General features: G+C 39.0%; 1 protein-coding gene across 1 annotated transcript in view; it reads left to right on the forward strand.

Moving 5' to 3' along the window:
• The window catches only part of LOC137941491 (protein TORMOZ EMBRYO DEFECTIVE), a 63,484-nt gene that overhangs the window by 31,003 nt on the left and 6,455 nt on the right, over positions 1-26,026 (forward strand). Inside the window, exons 7-11 of the mRNA XM_068786935.1 lie at positions 5,516-5,634; positions 18,546-18,702; positions 18,784-19,030; positions 19,711-19,787; positions 20,005-20,124. Coding sequence (XP_068643036.1) covers positions 5,516-5,634; positions 18,546-18,702; positions 18,784-19,030; positions 19,711-19,787; positions 20,005-20,124 — 720 coding nt within the window. The remainder of the gene's footprint in view (positions 1-5,515; positions 5,635-18,545; positions 18,703-18,783; positions 19,031-19,710; positions 19,788-20,004; positions 20,125-26,026) is intronic.

Raw genomic sequence — 26,026 nt, forward strand, 5'->3', positions numbered from 1 at the left:
AACTCATTGAACTTTCTTCTGGTGACTTCTCACCTGGATATCGCTAGAATTTGGTGATCTATGTTGTCCCCTCCCATCCATGGCCTCTGACTCGCAAGCTCTGGAATCGCGAGTAACTCAGCATAAACCGCCGAGTGCTGAGTTAAACCAGGTCCGCTCTGATTCATTGTTATGGCCCGAGTTATCCAATCAATGTCAGGTCACCTCAGGTTCCGTCCCCAGAATCATCTCGAAGGAAAATTCAAATTTCAAAACCCACAAAATCATCACTCGGTCCGTCACTTCACAGCCTATTACCAGTCCCGAGACCACCTTGCCTCACGCCACCCCTATATCTTTCCACAACTCCCAAAGTACTGCCTTGACAGCCCCCAACACACTCCTCCCGTCCCCTCCGCGCCAACTCAACTCTTCTCTGAACAAATCTACCACAAATCACCCTGATCTGGAGCCAAGTACCCCTTCGGCCTCCCTTTTCACGGCACCTACAAATCTCGGGCCTTTGATCCTCCCCAATCCCGATCTTTAGCTCCTAGAGCCAAGAGCTTTTGACTCCCGACATCATTCATTTGCCACGTCCCCCCTCATCGGGAGCCCTTCCCCCTCTCATCAATCACACCACCTCCGATCAGCCTCTCTGTGCCATCCTCCATCTCTCTCTATAGCCATGTCAGTCTCGGACTGACACAACCCATCCCACCCTCGAGCTCTCCAATCCCCTGGAAACCTGACCCATCAGCTCAAGCCCCCTAAACACTCTATGCCCCTCTTGCCACTCCCTACCCCACCCGTACAATCCTCCACCCGATACAGATCTTTTCTACCCTGGCAGATCCCTCCAAACAAAGGACACTTTTTGCCCTCCCTCGGGAATCCAATTGTACCCTGAGCATGCTAATCCTACCTATACAGATCCTCCCTATGATAGAAATATTTTTGGAGAATCCCCAAATCTCCCTGTCAAAGCCTCACCTCCTATTAAATACACCTCCTTCGGCCCATAATCCTTCCTCCATCGCCCTGTCCTAGTTGAAGGATGTGAAAAACTATCCCAATCCATGGTAGTCACTATCGCAAGCCCACGGTGCATTGGCCATGCCATCTCCAATTGGTTCTCTAATCAACTTCAGCTAACCTACACCCCACATACTCTTACCTTAGACCCCGACAATGACTTATATTCTTCCTCACAATTGAAGACAAACAGGCTGCTGCTGCCCTTCCCCTTTGTTGGAATATATGATGTAAATAGGGTGGCACTGATGTAATTAGTTTACATTTCCTGTCTTTAATTACATCATATATTCCAACACCCTTAACCCAAAATCACCAGTTTGCAGCATCAAAGATTGGACACCAGCCATGACTTAGTGCTCCTACTGGCAGTATGTCTCCATTTGGGGCCTGCCCATTGAGCTTTAGAACTAGCAGACTATGGAAAACATGTCAATGCCTTTGGCAAAATGGAAAAACTGGACAATGCCACCACCAATATGACCAGACTCAAGTGCCTAAATTTTCATCATCCCAAATCAGCATTGGACCGGAAACAAATTTCGAGAATGAGTTGTTGGCAACACATTTTTTTGGATTAAGTTCCTCTTTGAAGAGCTCAGCACTAGCATAAGCTTGACTAGTGAGAGCTCCCCTCCCTGATGATGGCACCAAGTTGACACTCCTGTTGGTAACTCAGGCACTCAGAACCGGCTTGACCCTGACAATGGTTATAGTCACTCATCCATGTCACTTCCTCCAGCTTACACAACCTCAACCTCGAAACTCAAAATTTATAAACCTGTTCCAACCAGCTAACTTCTACTGCTAACTTGACTGTGCAGCCATTGACCATTTGCACCTAGCAGAAATGCCCCCCACATTCTTCCCCCTTAGTACTCTATGCAACCATGAAACCCCAACCTTGTACGTTCTTTCTTTCTTTCTTTTTTTTTTTTTTTTTTTTTTGAAACGGTGATGATTTTATTTCAAAGCAAATCAAGAAAATACATAAAGGGAGATCTCCCCTAACAACAAGAGATTGAAGGGAGGGACCCAATTTAGCACACAAATCAGTAGCCGTGTTGGCTGATACATGAGACCAAGGACAAGTAATAGAGGATACATTATCCATAATATCAAGAAAAAGCTGCCAGTGTGCCATGGGGGTTTTGGAATGAATGAAATAGGAGGCGGTTCGAGGCTAAATTTGAATATGAGGAAAGTGTAGCGGAAAAAGTGACGGGCCAAATATCCACTTGGCTCCTGACGAAAAAACCTTTCTGCTCTTTCAAGGGCACTTCCATTTGTGAAAACTGGAGCAACCTAGCAAGGATGCATTTGGGGACCAAGATTCAAGTTATGAAAGAGTGGGCGCCCTAGGAGGTTGGATACTTAAAATTGAATTTTGATGGTTCTTCTCTCGGCAATCCATGGATCGCAGGTTTCAGAGGTGTGATTTTGGACTCATTTGGCAATTAGTGTATTTCTTATGCGGGTCCATTAAGCATATCCGACTCAACGTCTGTAGAGCTACATGGTCTTCTCAATGGGCTTCGGATTTTCAAAGATAAATGCAGTGGCCCAATTCACATTAAAGGGGATTCCAAGGTAGTCATTGGATGGGGCCGTGGCACTTCCTTTCCGCCATGGAGGCATTGGGAAATTTTCCAGGAAATTTTAGAGATTACCACATTATTTTCTTGTATTTGCTCTCACATTCTGAGATTTGCAAATTCGGTGGCAGATGTACTTGCCAAACAGGGAGCATCTCTTCAACATCTTGTTGTTAGGGATTTGCTCCCTATCTCTTTGTAATTTTTCGCCTTTTTAATGAATAACATCTTTATAAAAAAAAAGAAAAGAAAAAGCTGCCAGTGACGCCATATAGGGAAGGATGCCCGAGAGCTCAGCAATGGTCTGAGTTCAGATTTCCGAGAGGACCAGAATATGATATAATAGCTAAGCCTCCGGGATAAAAAAATCACCTCACCAAAACCAACCAAACCTGGATTCCAAAAGGCATTGCCATCAAAGTTAAGCTTAAAGTATCTGGTGGGAGGAGGCGTCCAAACAACCACTTGGTGGGGCACAGAAGGAATGAACATTTGAGCAACTTGAGGAGAACAATTTTAATCGGAAGGAGGCGATTACGCAACAGTCATACTCCAAAGTGACATTTTTTTTGGAAAACTAGGGGAGGAGACTATAACTGTAGAACTTAATAAACTTGACCAAGTATAACACTTTTTGTAGTGATCACAATTTTTCGTAGTTAACTATGCTGAAGATGTACAACCAAGTAACAAAAACACAGAACTTGAGAACAACATTGATGCAAGATATTGCATATCTTGAATGAGCACATTATGGAGTGATTAAGTTGGACCAAACTCTATGATTAGAAAACAAATTTGGCTTAAGAACTCGGATTTTACGAGAAAAAAGTAACTCAAATCATGTCAATGCTTGGAGAGAATAAGGACAAAGGAGAGATTTTCGACAGAGCTAACCTTTTGATACTTCTGATATCAATATCTCCAAAAATATATCTCAGAATCACAAACGGTTTGTTGATCAAGAAACTAGCCTCAACTATCTTTAATTTGATATCTAAAGTGACATAAAAATATTCGTTCTTGAATCTTTTATGACATCTTGATTCTCTTCATTCTATATCTTGCCCCTTGCCCACTACAATGCGAATATCTGCTTAAATATAAATCAAATTGACATGAAATTCTTCTTCTGAAATTATACTTCAATATATTTCATCTAGGTATAACTTCACTTCATAAAATATACTTTTTTGAGATAAATAAGTTGATATATGTGGGGAATTTGTAATCTGGCCGAACTCAGTACTCTTTTTTCTTTGGCCAGCATATGACCATTGACTCTTCCAAGATCGATATCTTCCTCTAGAAAACTCAGATTTAGAATTGGTTGAATAGATAAGAAAATAGACTCTATATCTTTTTTTGGATATATAATTCTTCCTGTAAAGTCTTGTTCTTGATGACATAAGATGACTCAAAATTTGACGCTTTCTGCTATTACTCGAAGTTCTCTTGCAGTCTGACCTTTGCTGTTTCAAATATCAAGTTCTCTTTGTAAAAAACTCCGATTTCCAAAATTCGTTTTGTGTTGGAAAGTAGACTCGAATATCTTTCATAATTTGCGATATTAAAAGCTCAGTATGGAGTTGCGAATGCCAAGAAACCAATGGGTATTGGAATTGAAAAGAGAAAAAAAAGATTGAATACAAACCTAAAGTACTAGAGATGATAGATCAGAAAATGATCACATTATCTCTGTGGGTTGATCGAGTCAATTCACAGAACCTGTTTTGATACCATGTTGAATTTTTAGAAAGAGAAAAACTTCATTGATTTGTTATAATCTAAGTACATGAGCCCCTATTTATAATAGAGGAAAGTAATAAACTCTAATTACAATTAAAGTACCCTTGTCCCAATTACACCCAAAGTCTAGCACTTGAAGATAAATTCTAGCATAATTAAACAACTCAACATATCTAGAAGACTAACATGACTAAAACATCTTTAAACTGAGATTCTTCTGTGACACCTCCTCCTGTGAGACTCTTGTAAGACTCCATATATTAATTCGGGCTCTGTGAGACTTCTTATTGTGAGAGTCATGTAAGAGCCTTCCATATCTTCTCTTCACAGAACCTGTTTTGATACCATGTTGAATTTCTAGAAAGAGAAAAACTTCATTGACTTGTTATAATCTAAGTACACGAGCCCCTATTAATAGAGAAAAGTAATAAACTCTAATTACAATTAATGTACCCTTGTCCCAATTACACCCAAAGTCTAACACTTAAAGATAAATTCTAGCATAATTAAACACTCAACATAAATAGAAGACTAACATAACTAAAACATCTTTAAACTGAGATTCTTCTGTGACACCTCCTCCTGTGAGACTCCACTATATTAATTCGGGCTTTGTGAGACTTCTTACTGTGAGAGTCATGTAAGAGCCTTCCTTATCTTCTCTTCAACATATACCATTTATGCCCCTATGTAACAGTAATTGAATTACAGAAATACATAATGATAAACTAGTAAAAAGGTTAAAAAGTAAAAATCACTCATACCAATTCATGTTTTATTCTATCAATATGGTTAGCAGTCAAGATTAGAGATTAAGTCATCAATTTATGTCTTGTAAGATAAAATTTCAGAAATAGTTGTGTTTCAGAAGATTGTTTTCATTGCCTAGAGAAAATATTAGAAACTAATTATTGGTATACATATTATTTTCAATATTAAGACTCTTTAAGTAGGCTTTTCCTATATGAAAATTTACAAAATAAACATTTTCCTTAATTGTCTGTCTTGAAGCTCTTCTCTATAAGAATTCTTAAAAATTATTTTGGTTCTTTTATGCCCACATTGGATAGGCCATTGCTAATTGAACCTTTTATAATGTTTATTATATTTTGTTTGCTCTCATTTACAATTCTAACACCTTGTTCTCAAATGTACAGGTGAGATTGTGGGAGCACGAAAGCCAATCTTGCATAGGAGTTGGTGCAGGCCACATGGGAGCTGTAGGGGCGGTTGCCTTTTCAAAGAAGCAGAGGAAATTTTTTGTTAGTGGTAGTTGGTATGATCCTCATTTACTTCTTGTCTGTCAATTTTTGCTTCTCTTTTTTGGGATAATTTTTTCTTTTTTTTTGAATAAAGATGTATAAACTTTTTTTTTTTTTTTGAGAAGAGTTGTAAATGTATTCAAAAAGAAAATACAAACCTAGAGACTAAAAAGACATTTCCTCCACAACAAGATATTGGAGGGTAACGCCTTTTTTAGCTTGAACATCGGCTAAATGATTAGCGGATCTTGGAACATGTTTCCAAGTACGTAATAAAACAGAAGTTAAATTAAAAATTTCATAAAATATCTTCCAATGACGCCAAGGAGGTTTTGATGGCTTGGAGCACCAGTTTATAATAACTTGAGAATCCCCTTCAATCAAGAGAGCACCGTCCTTTTTTTATTTGAAGAGTTTCAGCCCGTTGAGCAAGCCATGTAATTCCGCACAAGTAGAGTCTGATACTCCAATTGGACCCGCATAAGTGAAGAGAAGATTCGCTTGATCATCGTGAATTACTCCACCAAATCCAGCTGTGCCCGGACAACCGAAAACACTTCCATCAAAATTTAATTTAAAGTGTCCAGGAGGAGGTTTAGTCCATTCTAACATAATAGGAACCTTCGAAATAAGAGACATTTTTGCAACATTTCTCCAATTTTCCCTCATATTTGTTGCTCTTAGATCACAGAATTCTTTGCGAAGGAGAACCCAAGAGCTAACTTGACCGACTATCTGATCACAAAGAATATTCTGAGGAATAGCTTTCTGATTGAATTTGCTTGTTTCTTTCTTTCCATAAATTCCACTCAATGTGTCCAACACAACAAGATAGTAAGATTTTCCCTCACTTCGGAAGACGAGAGCTAACTAAAGTTAAAATAGTGTTTTGCAAATCTTGCGAAGGGCAATATAATAAACCGATCTTGTCCATTAATTCGGTCCAAATCTTATGAGCATATTCGCAATGTAGAAGCGTGTGATATGCTGTTTCAGGAGATGTGTTGCAAAATGGGCATTCTGGATTGGAAATATTAATGCCTCGTCTTTGCAAAGCTCAGAAGTTAAGATTTTCTTACGACATACCGTCCAGATGAAAAATTTGATGCGAGGAGGAATCGGGAGCGACCATGCAAAAGCAGCAGGATGTTCTGCGTGAAGAGGCGGGTATGAAATCATATGATGGTACGTTGAGGCTGTAGAGAACATACCTTGTTTGTTAGGCGTCTAGATGAGTGTATCGGCAAAATTTTTTAAGGCCACACCAGAAAGTAAATTGATCAGATCAGTAGCTTCAACAGCTTCAGAATCATTTAATGCCCGCCTGAGATGAAGATTCCAACCACCCGAAGACTGCCAATGGTCAGAAATCATTGAACTACGAGATCTTGACAGTTGGAATAAAAGAGGATAACTTTCCTCTAAACAACTAGCCCCGATCCACCAATCCGACCAGAAAAGAGTATTTGTACCACTCCCAATATAGCATTTGACGGCAGATTTGAAGGTAGGTAAGAGCTTGGCAATTTTCTTCCAAACAGGGGATAACTTGTAAAATCTTCCCCCATCCGTCCACCAGCCATTCTCTTTTCCGGATTTAATTGCAACCATTCGGCGCCACAGTAGATTGGGTTGCATGTTGAACTTCCAAAACCACTTTAATAGCAGAGACTTGTTGGTGGTAGCAATGTCGCGAATCCCAAGGCCCCCCATTACAATTGGTTTACAAACATCTACCCATTTTACAAGATTAAACTTTTTTTCCCCATTTGGCCCATCCCACAAAAATCTTCTTTTCAAGAATTCAATTCTATCCCGAATAGAAGCTGGACAATGGTACAAAGATAAGAAATAGGATGAAATTCCATGAAGGCATGATTTAATTAGAACCAGTTTACCAGCTTTGGACAAAAAATTTCCTTTCTAAGAAGCCAGACGCTTCTCAAGCCTCTCAACAATCGGAATTTTTCGAAGGCAGGAAAGGAGTCAAAGGTAAGCCCAGATATGTACTCGGAACTGATGCTACCTTACAACCCAGATAGTTCGCCATTGAGTTGAGAATAGATGCATCAATATTAAATCCAAAGATTGTTGTTTTCTCCCAGCTTATCTTTTGACCAGACGTCATTTCAAAGATGCTCAAGATTGTTTTCATGTGTTTTATTTGTCTCATGGACCCTTCTCCAAAAAAAATAGAATCATCTGCAAATTGAAGAATGGGAACGTCTTGGATTGGATCAGAAAAAATAGGACTGACTCAACCCGAACGTTTAGCAAACCGGATCATAGAGGTTAGGTATTCTCCAATGAGAGTAAAAATAAATGGAGAAAGGAGGTCTCCTTGTCTGATCCCCCTAGAGGCTTTGAAATATCCTCGGGGTTTCCCATTTACCAAAACAGAATATGAAGGAGAGGAATTACAACTCCTCATCCAAAATTTCCATCTTGTACCAAAACCCATACGGTCAAAAAGATAATCCACCAGTTTCCAATCAACCCGATCAAAGGCTTTCTCAAAATCAATTTTCAGAACAAACCTAGGAAGGGAAGATTTTTTGAACGAATCAAGAAGTTCATGAGCAGTTAGAGAAGAGTCCAGGATGTATAAACTATTAAAAGGAGAAAGAATACAAACCTAGCTAAAAGGGCCTTCCTCCACAACAAGGTGTTGGAGTGAAACGTCCAACTTAGCCTGAGTGTCTGCCAAATGATTGACAAACCTAGGGATGTGCTTCCAATTACAGTTTAGAAGAGAAATTAAGTTACATATATCAAAAAACATATCGCAATGCCAGCCAAGGTGGAAGGGTGGACTTTGCACACCAGTCAATGACAATTTTAAAGTCGCCTTCAATAAACAGAGGGCCCACGAGATGGCTTTGGAAGATTTGAAGCCCATTGAGCAATCCGGAGAGTTCTGCAGTTGTTGAATTAGAGATTCCAATTGGCCCAACGAAGGAGAAAAGGAGAACCATTTCCATCATGGATTACTCCGCCAAAACCCGCAGGACCGGGACAACCAAAAGCGTTGCCATCAAAATTTAGTTTCTAGTGGCCCATCGATGGGGGAGCCCAAATTGCCATTATCAGAAAATGAGAAGGATGCGTCATATACCAGCTACCAACTGCCAGTTCCCTTTAATATTAGAGTTGTTGAGGCTGCTAAATTCCTTTTGAGTCAAGAGCCAGGTTGAATCATGGCCAACATTATTATCTATCAGTATTTTGGTAGGGGTAGATTTAAAATTGAATTTCCGGCTATTTCCTTCCTTCCATAAGGCCCAAAGGATATGACCAACGTAGCATGAAATGAGTAATTTCCCAAGCTTTGGGAGTCTAACACTAGTAACTGAGAGAATAGTGGATGGAGATAACAATACTGGAAACCGATTTTATTTAGGAGGCTAGTCCAGACAGTATGGGCAAAATGGCAGAGTAAGAAGACATGGGTGGTTGTTTGGGGAGAATTTTGGCAGAAGGGACAAGAGGGGTCCTGGACAAAGGTTCCGTGCCGAGTTAAGGAATAAGAGGTGAAAATTTTGTTCCTACAAGTGCTCCAGATAAATAATTTCGCACGGGGAGGGGCAAGTAGGTCTAGGCAATAGCCTCAGGGTGATTAGGTTGAGGTGGGTTGGGGTTGCTGATGAATTTATTAGCCGAGGCAGTGGAACAAGAACCTTTGGGGCAAGGGGTCCTGATAAGTGTATTAGGCGATGTCCGGGGTTTTACTGTGGAGAGACTGGTAAGGAGATTGGATGCTAGAATGGCTTCAGAGTCCGAAAAAGCTCTTCGGAGATACAAATTCTACCCTCCAGATTCAGACCAGAGGTCTGAGATAGAGGCATCAATGTTCCTGGCCAAGTTTGAAATCAACCCATGGCTGATATTGAGATTGCTCAGACTCATCCACCAATCAAACCAAAATTTTGTGAGATGTCCATTACCAACATAACATTTAATTGCCTTCTTGAAACTAGGAAATAGCATGGCAATTTTTTTCCAGACTAGGGACAATTGATAGCGCCGCTTGCCCTCAGTCCACCAGGCAGATTGTTTGTTGGCGTTAGCAGCAACTAAAGCTCTCCAAATCAATCCTAGGCAAAGATTGAATTTCCAAATCCATTTTAAGAGAAAATCAGAATTTGTGGTTGCTGTATCACGGATCCCAAGACCACCAATGAGTTTAGGTTTACACACATCATCCCACTTCACGAGATATTACTTCCTTTCACCATTTGCCCCCCATTTAGAAACCTCCTTTTGATGAATTCAATTTTATTTCTAGTTGAAGCCGGGCACCGAAATAGTGACAGAAAGTAGCAGGGGATACCGTTAAGGCTTGATTTTATGAGTACAAGCTTACTTGCTTTGGAGAGAAATTTCCCTCTCCAGGAAGCCAGACGACCCTCCAGACTTCAATAACAGGATGCCGTGAGCCTTTTAAAGGTAATCCAGAGGTCAAGGGGAGGCACAAATAGGTGCAAGTAGTTGTAGTTTTGCATCCCAGATAGCTAGCCATAGAGTTCAGTAAATTTGGTTCAATAGTGAAGCTAGTGATGGAGGACTTCGTTCAGCTGACTTTTTGGCCAAATGAAATTTCAAATAAATTGAGCAAAACTTTAATAGGAGAGATTTGGTTCATTGTGCCTGATTTAAAGAAAATGGTGTCGTCTACATACTGTAGGAGGGTGATATCTTGAGTAGGGTCAGCAGAGATGGGGCTAAGCTAGCCAATGCTTTTGGCAAGGTGGACCATAGACACTATTGGAATGAGAGTGAAAAGGCGATAGAGGGTCCCCCCTATTGGATGCCCCTTGAGCCACTAAAGAAACCATAGAGCTTGTCGTTGATCAAAACAAAATATGACGCAGTTGAAATACAACTTCTCATCCAGAATTTCCAACGGGTGCCAAAACCCATTTGGTAAAAAAGGTGGTCAACTAGTTTCCGGTTTACACAGTCAAAGGTTTTTTCAAAGTCAAGTTTTAAGACAATTATGGGTAGATTGGATTTTTTGAAGGAGTCAGAAAGTTCATGGGCAGCCATTGCTGAATCGAGGATATTTCATCCTTTGATGAAAACACTTTGGCAAGGGTTAATGATTTGAGGAAGGATGGATCTGAGGCAGTTGGTTAGAATATGACCTATGATTTTGTATGAGCCAGAGGTGAGGTTGATAGGTCTGAAGTCTTGAGGGAGGGTTGAGTTGGCCAGTTTTGGGATTAGAGCTATGAAAGAGACTTCAGTGGATTTATGAGTAATTCCAACTTGATGGAAGTTGTTTACAAAAGCATGCACATAAAAAAACAAAAGAATACAAATTCTAGGCTAGCTAACTTGCATGGCAAGCAAACAATACAAGATACAAAAATAACAGTTAATACACAGAAATGAGAAACTGAATGAAAGAAGACAAGTAGACATGAGAAGATCCTAGAGAAGGCAGATAATAACTCTATTTGATTAGGTTTTGAGAGAAGAGAACGAGAAATCGGCCTGGAAAAGGGTGACGAGGAAAGAAGAGAAGTTATCTCCCCTTTACTCCTCAATTTTGTTTATTTTGAGATTCATAAGCCAGTAATTTCCTTCTTACATTGAGATGAAGTAAGTTACTTGAGAATAATTCTAAAAAGAGAAACATACAACTAATTTTCTCACTTTCCCTATGAAACTAGAGTATATCTCAAACATGCCCAACTTTTTACAAAAAATCTCAAACTATTTTCTATGATAGCCTTCGTGAAAATATTACCTAACTGCTCTTTAGAATGACCATGGGAGTAGTAATCTTGTCGCTCATAATTGAATAGCAAATAAAGTGCAATGTACCTTACTGTGTTCAATATGTTCGTGAAACATTGGATTGCTTGCTAGGTTAACTGTTGCCTAGTTATCAGATGTCATGATCATGGGTTGAGTTGTGGGAAATCTGAATTCTTCAAGTAAATATTTGACCCACATAATCTCACAGACTGAATGAGCCATTGCTATATACTCTGGCTTTGATTGGATCTAGTTGTAATTGCCTACTCTTACCCTTCCAAAGTGATTATTAGGTTACTTCCCACAGATGTGCAATATTCACTGGTAATTCTTCTGTCATTTAGAGATCCTGCATAATCTGCACCTAAAAAGCCTATTACTGTGAGTTGCTTATTTTTCTTGTATCATTACCGGAAGCCTCTTTCAAATACCTTAAATTTTGGTAAACTGCCTCGAGATGCCCTTTAAGCACCTATTGCTATAAGGGGTGTGTGCACTTTAGCCCCAAGGCTATAGGGGGCACTGCGCTCAAGCCAACAAGCACTTGCTTTACCCGTGGGCTTGTGTGCTTGACAATGGGTGTGTGCAAAGCCCCCGGTCATAGCAAGTGCCCGTTGGCTATGAGCAAGCTTACCTGTGCACTGCTCACTAGGGCTTGCATGATTTGCTTTTCCAAGAAGGATAGCAGCCTCAAGAACCTGCGTTCCACTCCTGCAGCAAGCGACCTGTCTTTCCATCCCTGCCTTGCCCCATCTACTCGAAAACCCATCTTTAAAGTACAAAACCGAAGGTCGATCTGGTTTTGTTCTTCCTATCAATCGGCTTACAAGAGATGCAACAAACATAATGCTTAGCTTGGTAACTATGGCATAGATTTACTTCCTTGCAAATTCACATTGATCTCTATAGGGTTGTCTCCTGGCTTAGCTACCGATAATGACTGTATCATTGAGTAAGTTAGTTATATACTTGCACTTAGATAGACAACTCGATTCCAAAAAAATAAAAGAATTCCCAAATCTTTGGTCTAACAGAATTGCATTAGATAAACCTTGATATTATCTATACCCTGAATGTGCTCCGGAAACAATTATATCATCAACATAAACCTATGCTTTCATTAGCGATCTAGTCATCGACCTAGAAATGTGACCGAGTTTGATTAAACTTGGGTCAACTTAGTTTGACTACAAGGTAGACCAATAATGATGTCATAAATTTGTCATTTAACTCTAGGAAGTATTAAAAAGGAGAAGAAGATTGGGGGAGTTTCTCCCCTGTTCTTTAGGGACGATGGAGGGGGGTGGAGCCTCATTCCTTCCCCTTTCTTTTCATTGGTGGGGGAAGGGCCTTTACCCTCCCCTTAGTTGCTTGGAAGCTCTGCACGGTGGAGGAAGGGTGGATGCCCTTCCCTTGCAGACAGAAGAAAGGGGGAAGGGTGGGGTTTTGCTTCTTTCCTTAGTCAAGATTCTATGACGGAGTAGTATCCCCTTCCCTCCCCATGGCCGCATGATGATGGAGAGGGTGAGGATCCTTCCCTGTCATGAATGGGGTGGGGTGGTTCCTCCTGCTCTTTGTCAATACTAACTAAATTGTTAGTGTTTATAGAGAATAGGAAGGGGAAGGTTAGTGTTTAAAGAGAGTGGGAAAGGTCAATTTTTACAAAGAGTGAGAGGGGTGGGTTAGTGTTTACAAAGAGCGGGTGGGGGGAGGAGGGTCACCACCCCTCTCTCCTTTTGTGGTGCTGTTGGAGGAGGTGCCTTTGGGTGACCTGCCAATTGAATCAACAAAACCATGTCAATTGAATTTTTATCGTTCTCCGATTTTTTTTACTTATATGACTCAGACAAGGCATTGGGTCGATTTCAACCTAGCTCAACTGAGCGGTCTGGTCTAGGTTTTATAACATAGATGTAAATAATTAGCACTTTTTTTGTTCTTGTTGAAGTATAAATATAAAATGATCTGAGCTACATTATACAAAATCAAATCCTGTAATCACTAAATTAAATTTCTCAAATGAAGCTTGAAGACTTCGTTTCAAGGCATGAATTGCTTTTCTAAGTTGTCATCCCTTGCCTTTGTGCCCTAGAGCAACAAAACATGGTAGTTGCTCTATGTAAACCTCATCAGTCAAGTAACAACACAGAAAAGAGGAGCCGACAAGTCCAGATGAGATCATTGTGGAGGCAAAGCTGAATACCAAAACGCTTCAGGAGAGCTGTCCAGACCTGCCAAGACTATGGGCAATAGTGGAGGAGGTGGCTGACATTTTTGTCTTCAACGTTGCAAAGAGGGCAAAATCTGCATGGGCTAAAGTTGCTACAACTATGGAGATTGTCCATAGTGAGGATCTTGTTCAAAAAAGTGTCTAGATGAAGAATCTGACTTTATTTGATGCCGAGAACTTCCAACAAATTGCAGCCTCGTGCTCAACGCTTCTATGAATGTTAGATGAGACCGAGAAGATGCCATTATCAGTTGAGAGCCAAATTATCCCAGAAATAGCAGCCTCATGCTCAATTTGCAAACAGATACTACGGAACATGTGATTATAAAGAGAGAACCCTACGAGCAGCTAACTGTCTTTAAAGCTTTTCAACAATCGGTGTCCTTGATCTTTATTTGGATGGTGCAAAAGCAAATGAAAACTTAAGCACAAAGTAGAAAGGGAGGAAACCTATTGGAAGATAGGGCCCAAGCCCACACGACCAAGGAAGGTCCACATATCCAAGTGTATTAGAAGATGGGCCCAAGCCCATAAGACCAAGGAAGACCCATGCATCCAAGAGATATAGAAGATGGGTTTAAGGCCCATAGATCAAAGAGAAGGCCCATAGGCCCACATTCAATGATGGCAGGATGGTAAATAAAGAGTCATCTCATAGAGTTGACATTGATGTAATTAGGTTAAAGTTCCAAGGTTAAAACCCTAAACCCTAAGTTCAGGGGTATTATTGTAATATAGTAGTTTCATTTATCTATAAATAGAGCTTCAGGGGGAGGGCTAGGACATCAAGTCCATAACCCGTTCTTCCTCTGGTTTTCTTCCAATGGGCCTCTCTCCTTTTTTCACCATGAGCTAAATCCATGGAGTCCTGAAAATCAACATGGTATTAGAGCATTGATTTTCAGGATTCCGACTATGGTTTTTTAGGTTTCATTCTCCTTCGTTTTTACCATAGTTACTGGATATTAGTTTTTTTTTATTTTGTTGCTAGCGTTTTATTTTATTTTCTCCATAGTTGCTCGTGATATTAGTTTCCGAAAACCATCTTCTGTCGGTTTATTTTAGGTTGAGGCTTTGGCCAGAGAAGACGATGACACAAAAACACTGCCGAGTTCCGTTTCCAGTTTCTGTTACTGCTCACTGGGAGAGATGAAAGGTGGCATTATCACCAGGTGTGAGATGATAATCTATCCAAGTTATCTTCTATCTCCTCTCTGAAATCGTCTCTGCCTGTGATTTATCTCTGGATGGAATTTGATCGGAAGATTGTCGTAATGGTTTATTTCCGATTGCTGGAAACCTCCCGATTATCTTGGCTGTCTCTGATTAATAGCATAGTATTTCCAGCCTGGATCATGGTATTTCCAGCGTAATATTCTGTCGACAATTCTCGCTCTGTTATTCCAGAGCAGTTTCTTATTTTGAAACAGTTATCTGCCATTACTATTGTTGATTGCGTTGCTGTTTAACTGCGGAGTTCTGGAAGTTATTCGCTGGCCTTTCCTTTGCCAGCTTTGGTGAGGACGACGCTGTCCGGGCTGTTCGTCTGCGGGGAAGGCGACCCACTGTTACCGATTTACCAGGATGAATATATTATTCTTGCCTGATAATCATTCTAGTACAGAGGAAGGAAACACAGAGCAATCCGCGTATCCACGGTTCTCTGCTTCATTTGGTAAGTTGCTGGTTCTGTTTTATCTTATTCCAGAAATCCAGGCAGAAAATTATTTGCGGCAAAAGATTACAATCCGGTGATGTTCTTATTTTGGAAAACTCTCCACTTATTTCTGTAATGAAGTTGCTGGATCACTGCTTTTCGTTTTTCGTTTCCTTTTTGAGTCCAGAATCCGGAAAACAATTTTGAACCGTTGCTCTATTTGGCGTTGAGAGGAGGAAGAAGGCACTGTAGCCTTATTAATTGTTTCCTAAGTTAGGAAAGTTTAATTGAGCGTCGGCTCACGCCTGTTCCAGCCCAACTGGACATGCCGAGTTCCCAGCTATCCTTGACTCGCCATACTCATTCTGTCCGCTCATCCAGCGGGTCGGACCAACTTGGACCGAGTCAACCCGGTCCGGGTCAATCATGACTCGGCCCACTTATTTTCTACTTCGGTACACGTGCCCAAGTTTTATACATATTTTGGCGTAACTCGGTAAATTTTTCTCTGGCTGGATTATTATTTTGAAGAATTGACAAATTATTCTTTGGTCAGCATATTATTTGGTACAAATATTTACGTTAGATTATTTCATGGGTCAATTTTACAAGGATTATTTTGGTTCGTGTTATATGGGCCCAAACCCATTTCAACTGCTTCTATTGTGTCTCTTTGGATGAGACATTATTATAAAATAAGAGGTGGCCTCAGTACCTTTTCTCATACCATAGTTTATTTGACTCTAAAAAATATTACAGTTGGGACACCATGAGAGTTGGTGCCCGGATTGGGACACCATCATTTATTTTAACTCTAAAAAATATCACGGTTGGGACACCAAGAGAGTCGGTGTCTGGAATGGGACCATGATAAATAAGCCGACTTCCCCCCATTAATGTCATTTTTTTTTTTTTGATAAAAGTGCGTATATTGATAAACGAAGGAGAGAAACAAACCTAACTTTGGGTGCCTGACTCCACAACAAAATGTTGGAGAGAAACACTCACCTTAGCTTGAGAATCTGCTAAATGTCATTTATTACTCCTATCACTTGAGAGATGTTGTCTTGTGGAGGGATATGGTGATGGAGGAGTTTTCTTTATTACCCTTCAATGTATTGGCCCACTGCCTACATTAATAGGAGTGACACTACCTACAGAAGATAGGAGTGTACCGAACATCCAGCATGAGTTATTTGACTAGATTATGAAGCAATGTCATACAACTTGAAGTCATGCTACTCTCACTTATGTTATGCCAATTGGGCCTCATGATCAAGAGCATCAACGTGAGGGGGAGTGTTGGAAGATGAAGGCATATTGGAAGATGTGCCATTTTATACAAAAATTTTTTTATACATCATTTGCAAGAAGTTGGGAGTTCATGTTGTTCTCTCACCCCTAGCTTGAGGGGGAGTGTTGGAAGATAAGGCCCATACCCACACGACCAAGGAAGACCCACATATCCAAGTGTGTTGGAAGATGGGCCTAAACCCATAAGACCAAGGAAGGCCCATACATCCAAGAGATGTAGAAGATGGGCTCATGGCCCCTAGATCAAAGAGAAGGCCCATAGTCATCTCATAGAGATGGCATTGATATAATTAGTTTAAAGTTCCAAGGTTAAAACCTTAAACCCTAAACCCTAAGTTCAGGGGTATTATTGTGATACATTAGTTTTATTAATCTATAAATAGAGTTTTAGGGAGAGGGTTAGGACATCAAGTCCATAACCCATTCTTCCTCTGGTTTTCTCCCAATGGGTCTCTCTCCCTTTTTCTCCATGAGCTAAATCCATGGAGTCCTGAAAATCAACAAAACCCTACAAACATCATTTGAAAGATTAAATCCTACTATCGTGGTTTTGAACTAGTTGACTTTTTGCTAAAAAATGAGCTCATAAATAGTTAATATGGCTTTGACTCTGGATTTGGTACAATGACCAACAAAAACATTGTTTTTCATCAGCAAGCCATTATTGGGGTGTATTAAAATGGACCAACGGGCTCAGGTGCAGCCAAATGATTGAGGGATTAGATATTAGAGCAGCCTCACCTGCTATGTTAAACTACATTTAAGACAAAAGACAGTTGTGCCTTAAGTTATTCATGAAGCTGCCAAGTGGAGCCCTGAACTAGCACCTGCTTGTGAAGTATGGAAGGATATCAAATTCGAATTCTTGACGATAACTACCTTGTTATCCAGTAATTCCTGTTCAGTTCCCTAATTGCAACTACATTTGGCCTAATCTTTTACTAAAAGGATTGTGCTGAATGAAGGATGAGGGTCCTATTTGTGTATACCTTGGTAGAGATACACCATAAGATCTAAGGCTAAATAACTCTGTGCTTCTATAGTGGGTCAACAGTGAATCCTAGGATTGGTGGATCATTGTATATCCTGTAGCTGCAGACCATTAATCAAGCAAGTCAAAGGTCACAACTCTTACCCATCCTGTTTATTGTCCTTTTCCGTTCAATGTTGCAATAGAAGTTATTATACTCTTACACATAGTAGATTTATACGAAAATAAATTCTTCATGTGGAAGAAATATTTATCTTTCGAATGAGAATTTCTAGATAACAAGGGAGAAGCTTCTCTTTATATTTCTAATTGTAGGAGGGTTTCCATCATATATCCTATATATGTAAAATTGATATCTCCAAGTTTAATTCCCACAAAAAAATATTAATTTCAATACTTACTCAATTATTAGTTAATGATTCTAGTGATTGGACCTATATGCTTGTTCAGATTAGAAATAAAATAGTAATTTGATTATCCATTGAATGACTATTCATGAATTGTAAATTAGAGCTATGAAGGAAACCTTTAGAAGTTCCTTTGACAAGGAGTGAAAAAGACCTGAAAAGTGGATTTTAGACAAAAGGTTTGTTAGACATCCGTGTGGCCTAGCGGTGGAAACTAGTTGCAAACGTTCATATGTACCCAGCACTCTCTTGGAGATCTAGGTCATTAATGATGCTCTGATCGGACAGTTCTGATGCATCAAGCAGGCTTAGGTGCCTGTCTTCGTAGTTGCCAAGGGCCCTGTAGGCCAATCCTATTATATAGACCCTGTTAAAGTAAGGTTAATTTGTAGTTTTTCTCTTATCCTTGAAGGCTGAAGGTATTTTATATTGATAAGTTGTAGCCTTTCATGTTGGCTAGCAGGCTTTATATCTTTGTGTCTTGTATCTTACTCTTTGTTATATTTTGGCAACTTATCATGTTTGTATGATGTTTATGACTTGGTGGTATTGTGGTCTCATAGTGATCGTACACTAAAGGTGTGGAATTTGGATGATTTCATTGTGGATGTTAATGAGACAGTTGACCTGAAAGCCAGAGCAGTCGTTTCTGCTCATGACAAAGATATTAATTCTCTTTCCATTTCACCAGATGATACTCTTCTCTGCAGTGGATCACAGGTTGGCAAGCTTCAGTTTTTGTTAGTTGGAAACTACTTCCTAAATCAGTTTGTTAACAATTACAAAATTTGTGTTATGTAGGACCACACTGCATGCATATGGAAGCTTCCAAGTTTGGTATCTGTGGTAACTCTCAGAGGGCACAAAAGAGGAATTTGGTCTGTGGAATTCTCTCCAGTTGATAAATGTGTTATTACGTCTTCTGGGGATAGAACAGTAAAAATATGGGAAGTACCAAGTGGTGCATGCTTAAAAACCTTTGAGGGACATACATCGAGTGTGCTACGTGCCTCATTTCTCACTCGGGGGACACAGATTATTTCTTGTGGTAAAGGCGCACTTGTGTACTTTTTTCTATTTTTTTTATTTTATGGGTGGTACTTTTATTGCAACAAACCAACCGAAAAAAAATCGAAGGAGCACTCCCCTAACAACAAGAGATTGGAAGTAGGCTCCTTACTTAACAAACAAATCAGCAAAAGAGTTTGCAAATTATCAAATCAGCACTTCTAGCTAATTTCATTTTCAGTCTCTTTATGCATTTCCTGAATATGTTGATCTTTTTCATTGCGTTGGTTTTTTGGGGTGGGTGGGTGGGTGGATTTGGTTGTTTGAAGTAATAAATAAAAGAGTTATGGGCCTGGATTTCTTTCTTTGTATTTTTATTAAAATTCGAATGATAAGAATGTAGACAGGGATTAAAAGGAACTAGAGGTTAATAGTGATCTTCTGTAGTTTCTCTGGATGCCCTTCTATGTCTTAAAAGTTTGTTTTATATTTCATTTACTTTCAAATATAGAAATTAATCTTAATATGGTGCTATATAACATTGCTGAGATTTTCAAAATCCTGAAAACATTACTAGTTTTTAATAGTGCAAAAGTTTGTAATGTGTCTCTTTGTTTCCTTGGAACTTCTTGTACGTTGTTTGATAAGAGAAAAGCTAATGTGCTTGGACCTGTTTGCCTGGCTGGATCGCTTTCACTCATCAAATGGAGACCTTTTCAGGTGCTGATGGTTTGTTAAAGCTTTGGACAGTAAAATCAAGTGAATGCCTTGCTACTTATGACCGGCATGAGGACAAGGTTTGGTTTACCGTTTCAATGTTTGAACATGTCTCGTGTTATGAATTGTATCATTTATGTTGTTGGTGTCCAAGCTGGTTCTAACGCTTTGCTGATGCAATTGCATTTCTCAAATAGAAAAATAGGAAAAAAAAAAGAGAAAAAGAATGAGAAAGGCCGCTCCGAGTTCTCTCTGATTTCTAGAATCATTTTATGATTCTCTGACTTCTTCATGCAGGTCTGGGCACTGGCTGTCGGGAAGAAGACTGAAATGCTTGCAACTGGAGGTAGTGATGCAGTTGTTAATTTGTGGCATGATTCCACTGCTGCTGACAAGGAGGAAGCCTTTCTTAAAGAAGTGAGAAACTTATTTTTTCTGTAGAGTTCTGTCAATAGTAATATTTATATGGCATATCTTTGTTCATTTGGTTGCCTGAACTGCAAAAACAAAAAGATAAGTAAAAAAATGTTATTATGACATTATGTTTTTCATTTGGTTGCCTGAACTACAAAAACCAAAAGAAAAAATAAAATAAAAAGGAACTTTTTTTTAGCTAGTTTGGATTTATTGAAGTTCTGTTGAGCCAACTTAAGTGAAGAGGATTATGAAATAAGTTGTTGTGCATCTTCAATTTTGTTCGTTCATTAGTGATTCAACCCATACTTGGCTAATTAAATTATATTTGGTCAAGTCAGGTTGAGGACACTTGGAAGGGACACGATTGCCTGGTCATGTAGCTATCTTTTTAATATTTAGGCAAGGGTAGTCCTCAAGCAAGTAGATCTCCTAGGGGAAAAGATGGTAAAAGTCCCATTATTTTGATAGATATTAGGATAAGTATGGCAAACCAGCTAGGGCCAATTCCAGTGTCCTAGAAGGTGGTGCTAGCATGACTGGTGGTGAACTGGAGTCTTTTGCTAGACTTAAAGATGAATTTCAGAAGTTGCTTCAATGGTGGTTCTAGTGACTTCGTTCTACTTTTTGTCTGTATCTCTAGCTACTGGTAGCTCTTGCATCGCTAGTGCCACTCTTGCTATAGCTCATATACGTTTGTACTTCATGTGTCCTCTAGTCCTTGGGTTATTGACTGGGACATTGACCTATTTTTCAGGTATGTCCTCCATGTTTTCTTCAATTTCGCCATCTTCATCTTATAAGTTTGTTGCTTTGGTTGATTCCACTTCCAAATTTGTGGGGGCTAGTTTATATTACTCACTAGATCTCTTGTCTACCATATTATGTGTAAAATATGAGAAACTTGAAGGTAGAGAGACAGAGAATGAGAGGACGGGGAGAGAGTTTGAGTGAAGCTCTTGAATGAGCTGCGTTAAGGGTTGTGCACGAAGCCTAATGCTATTTATTAAGTTTAATTGGATAATTTACCAAAATGCCCCTTCTTACATAAAATTACTTATTCCCTTATATTTCCATTTTATACTTCCTATGAATATTAAAATTTGTACATAGACAAAACCAAACATGCAGAATAAGATAGTGCTACAATAAATAAATAACCAATTATATAAAATGATCAATATACCCTTGAGCTGATTTTCTCATACTCCCCTTCAAGCTGGAGGATATAACTATGAGGCCCAACTTGTTACATAAAATCATGAATTAACGCTTTCCCAATGCCTTAGTGAAAACATCTCCAAGTTGATCTACTGATCGAACATGTGGGGTAGTTACTTCCCTTTTTATCACAACATCTTAGACAAAATGACAATCCTCTATTGTTTTGTTCTCTAATGAAAAAATTGGGTTGTTGGCAATAAATATGGCGGCCTGGTTGTCACAAAACATAGTCATAGTTTCCTTTTGATGAAAACCAAATTCCTAAGATACAGATCCTACACACATCAGCTCATGAATAGTATGTGCCATAGTTCTGTATTCTGTTTTTGCATTGGATCTAGCTACGACATTGTACTTTTTGGTTTTCTAGTTGATTAATTTACCACCTAGAACACATACCTTATTTCTTTCTTCTACTTGCAATATATTCACACCTTATTTCAAAAAAAAATTTACCACCTAGAATGACACGATAGCCTGTCGTTGATTTTCTGTCCAACTTTGAGCCTGCATAATCTGCATCAAAGATTGTGTCAATTTTCAAGTGACCATTATTTTTAAAGAAGAAGACCTTTTCCTAGTGCTCCTTTCAAATATCTCAAAATTCTTTGCGCTGCTTCTAGGTGGACCTTCTGTGGGTGTTCCATAAATTGATTTACTATAGTCACCACAAATGATATATTAGTGTGTGTGATTGTTGCATATGTAAGCTTTGCAACTAGCCTTCTGTACAATGTTTTATCATTCAATTTCGTACTCTGGTCATCATATAGGTTATGCCCAACTTCCATTGGTGTATCTGTTGGTTTAGCTCCCTAAATTGAGAAGATAGAGCCATCAGCTAAGTTTACCAGTTTTATATGTAATAAACTCTTTCATGTTAGAAAACACGGTTGACATACCTGAGATGTGAGCAGTAGTTCCTGAATCAATAACCCTAGTAGGATAGGGAGACACATGAAGAGCAGACATATCTGAAGTGGTTAGGGTAGCTGTAGAAGTAGAAGCATGAGCCACAAGTGCCGAAGATGAACCATCTGAAAGCTGAGCTAGGCGCTGCATAATCTATTGTTGCTCAAATAATTGTTGCACATTGTCGGCCCCTCTAATTCACAACCTCTGGTACTATTCCATTTTTTTTTTTTTTCATGAATTGTAGAGTTTGACCAAGTTGCTTTTCCAAATTTGATCCATCATCTATTTGAGTAATGGTTAATCAATCCACAGTGAACACACTTCCTCTTGGATCTACCATCACCTTGGCCTTGAACTTTGCATGAACTATCTATACCTTTGCCTCTCCCAAAGCCTGTCCGGCCTTGAGACGAGTGTGTTGCATTAGAACTGGGGCCTGAAGTATTAAGTGTAGCAGCATCAGTCATCTTTACCCCTGTTTCTCCCTTGGACACTAAGGTCGTCCCAGCCCTCGCAATCCTATTAAATGCAGTAAAGAGGGCACTTTTTCTGAGGTTAGATTCTGTTCTTTAATCCCGTCAAATTCAGCACCTAGACCATCAAGAAACTTCGCCACAAGGCATTAATTATGTTGTTTCTTCAATTCCCGTTCTTCCATAATAAATGAGATACACATTAATTTCTTGCCAGAGTCCCAAAAAGGCACTATAGTATTGTGTAACTGTTATGTTACCTCTTTTAATACCGAATAAATCAGTATACAGCTCATAAACTCAGAGATAAATTGGTCTCTTGAGCATACAAGTACTCTAAAGAAACCACATACCTTTTCCAGTTTCACAGTACATCACCTGGTTTCTTTAGGTAGAGTCAATACTGTTGACAATCTAAGTTATAATTTGGCTGTCTGCTTTTCAATCATCAGTTGTAGGAATTGGAGAATCATCTTGGATGTACTTTGTCCTCTTTCTGCCCTTTAGCAACATTATAGTCGATCTGGCCCAATTGAGATAGTTTGGTCCTGGTAACTTTTCAGAGGTCATAAAAACTTACACACTTACCATTAGATCCAATCACCTCTCTAGATGGAACATAAACTTCGCCCCAATCAGCCATAGAATAAGTATAGAGTCACAAGATGCTTCAATTTCAATACCCAACCACTTTCACGAGTTCTAATGATGTGGGCCCCACTTTGCAAAAATTATGATTAGGGCAAGGATGGGAAGTGCGAAGGTAAAATACTTCCAGATGAGTATAAAATTGCAATTATATAGAAAATACTGCAAAAGATATCTCAATTAGGGCTGATGTCAGCATATGGATTTGATGTAGGCAATAGGTCTAGCATAAATTAGAACAATTTAAAAAAAATGCCCCTTCTTACATAAAATCACTTAATTCCCTTATATCTCCCATTCTACACTTCCTATGAATATTAAAATTTGTACATGTACTAAACCAAACATGGAGAAAAAGATAGTGTGCAACAATATAAAGTTGCCAATCATGTTAAATGATCAAAATACCCTTGAGCTGATTTTCTCACAATGTGTTCCGTAATTCCTAGATAATCTGTTATCTATGAGTACAAAGTCTTTGAGTTGCTTGGTCACCTTTATTCTTCACAGTGTGTGTTTCAAGATTTGCAAACAAGGAGGACGGCTGGCTTAGGGCATGAATGAGAGTGGATGATGTTCCTAGGCCAAAACCTATTGTACTCAAGGTAGTACCTTCCCTATGTGGCACCTATACTTGGGACATCCATTGCCAACAAAGCTCCTTAATCCATTCCTTCCTTGCCATTAGATATGTCTTTTGATTGTGAATCTTGCTAGCTTAGGAAACACCATAGAAGTTCTTTTCCTTCATGTAGTAGTCATAGTCAGAGTCCATTTGAGTTGGTTCATGCTGATGTATGGACCATGCAGGATTCCTAATATGTTTCTTTTCATATATTTATTATGTCTTTCATAGATGATTATAGTCCTATCTCCTTTGGGAGAAGTTTGAAGTCTTTCATGTATTTGTTGTTTTTTATAATAAAATAAGAACACAGTTTGGTGTTTTTGATCTAATAATTGTCTTGATCCAATAATTTGCTAGCTTAGGAAACACCATAGAAGTTCTTTTCCTTCATGTAGTAGTCATAGTCAGAGTCCATTTGAGTTGGTTCAAGCTGACGTATGGACCATGCAAGATTCCTAATATGTTTCTTCTCATATTTTTATGTCTTTCACAAATGATTATAGTCATATCTCCTTAGGGAGAAGTTTGAAGTCTTTCATGTATTTGTTATTTTTTATAATAACATAAAAAGATAGTTTGGTGTTTTTGATCCAATAATAGTTTAAAATTTACAAATCACGATTTTTCTTCTTTTTGTGCTTTACATGGGATGCTTTATCAGACTTCATGTGTGTATACCCCCAACAAAATGAGTTATAAATGAAAAAAAAAACACTTTTTTTGTTGAGAAAGGTGATTGTAAAAAGTGTGAAAACCTAGAGAGAGAAAGAAGAGAAAAGGGAGGCAAGGCTCTAAATGAGTTGTGTTGGGGGTTGTGCACGACCCCAATGCTATTTATTAGGTTTAGATCATAAATTATAGAAATAACAAAAATGCCCTTCTTACATAGAAAACACTTATTAGTTTATTGCTCCCATTTTACTTTGCCTATGAATGTAAAATTGTGTACATGGACTAAGTCAAACATGCTGAACAAGATAGTGCCATAATATAAACGATCATATAAAATGACCAAAATACCCTTGAATTGATTTTCTCTCCCCCTCAAGATGGAGCATAAGCATATATATATCCATGAGGCCCAACTTGTCACAAAAGTTCATGAATTCACGATTTTCCTAATGCCTTGGTGAAAACATCTCCAAGTTGTTCAGCCAACTGAACATAGGGAGTGATCACATCTTTCTTCATCACGACATTTCTAACAAAATGGCAATCCACCTCTATGTATTTTGTTCTCTCACGAAAAATTGGATTGCTGACAATGAATATAGTGGCTTGGTTATCACAAAACATAGTCACGACTTCATTCTCATGGAAGCCTAACTCTCTAGAAACTGATCTCACCCACATGAGCTCGCTAATGGTATGTGTCATAACTCTGTAGATTCTACGCTATTTACCAGGGCTTCTTAATATTCCAGCTAATTAAGTTGCCACCCAGAAAGACAGTAGCCTGTGGTTGATTTTTCGTCTTGCTTTGACCCAACATAGTTTGCATTAGAGAAGGCTTCAATTTTCAAGTTACCATTATTTTAAAGAAAAGACCTTTCCCTTGTACTCCCTTAAGATATCTAAAGATTCTCTAAGCTGCTTCAAGATGGATCTGCCATGGGTGTTCCATGAATTGGCTTACGACAGTCATTGCAAAAAATATATCCGGTCATGTAATTGTAGTATATGTAAGTTTCCCAACCAGTCTTCTATATAATGTTTTATCATTCAATTTTACACTTTGGTCTACGTGCAGATTGAGTCCAATTTCCATTTCCATTGGAGTATCTACTGGCTTAGCTCCCAATAATCCATACTCATGTTGCATATCGGTTATATACTTTCTTTGAGATAACACTAGTCCTTTGCTTCTTGCAACTTCGACACCCAAGAAACATTTCAATACAATCCCACCCCCCCCCCCCCCCCCCCCCCCCAAGTTTTTGATTTGAAAGTGAGTAGTAAGTAGCCTTTTAACTTCTTCAATTCCAGGGGTATCATTACTAGATAATATAATATCATC

This window comes from Aristolochia californica, unplaced genomic scaffold (genome assembly GCF_029961685.1).
Source record: "Aristolochia californica isolate CCGP_79_NKW_82.1479 unplaced genomic scaffold, dmAriCali1.0.hap1 SCAF_10, whole genome shotgun sequence".
Lineage (NCBI taxonomy): Eukaryota > Viridiplantae > Streptophyta > Magnoliopsida > Piperales > Aristolochiaceae > Aristolochia > Aristolochia californica.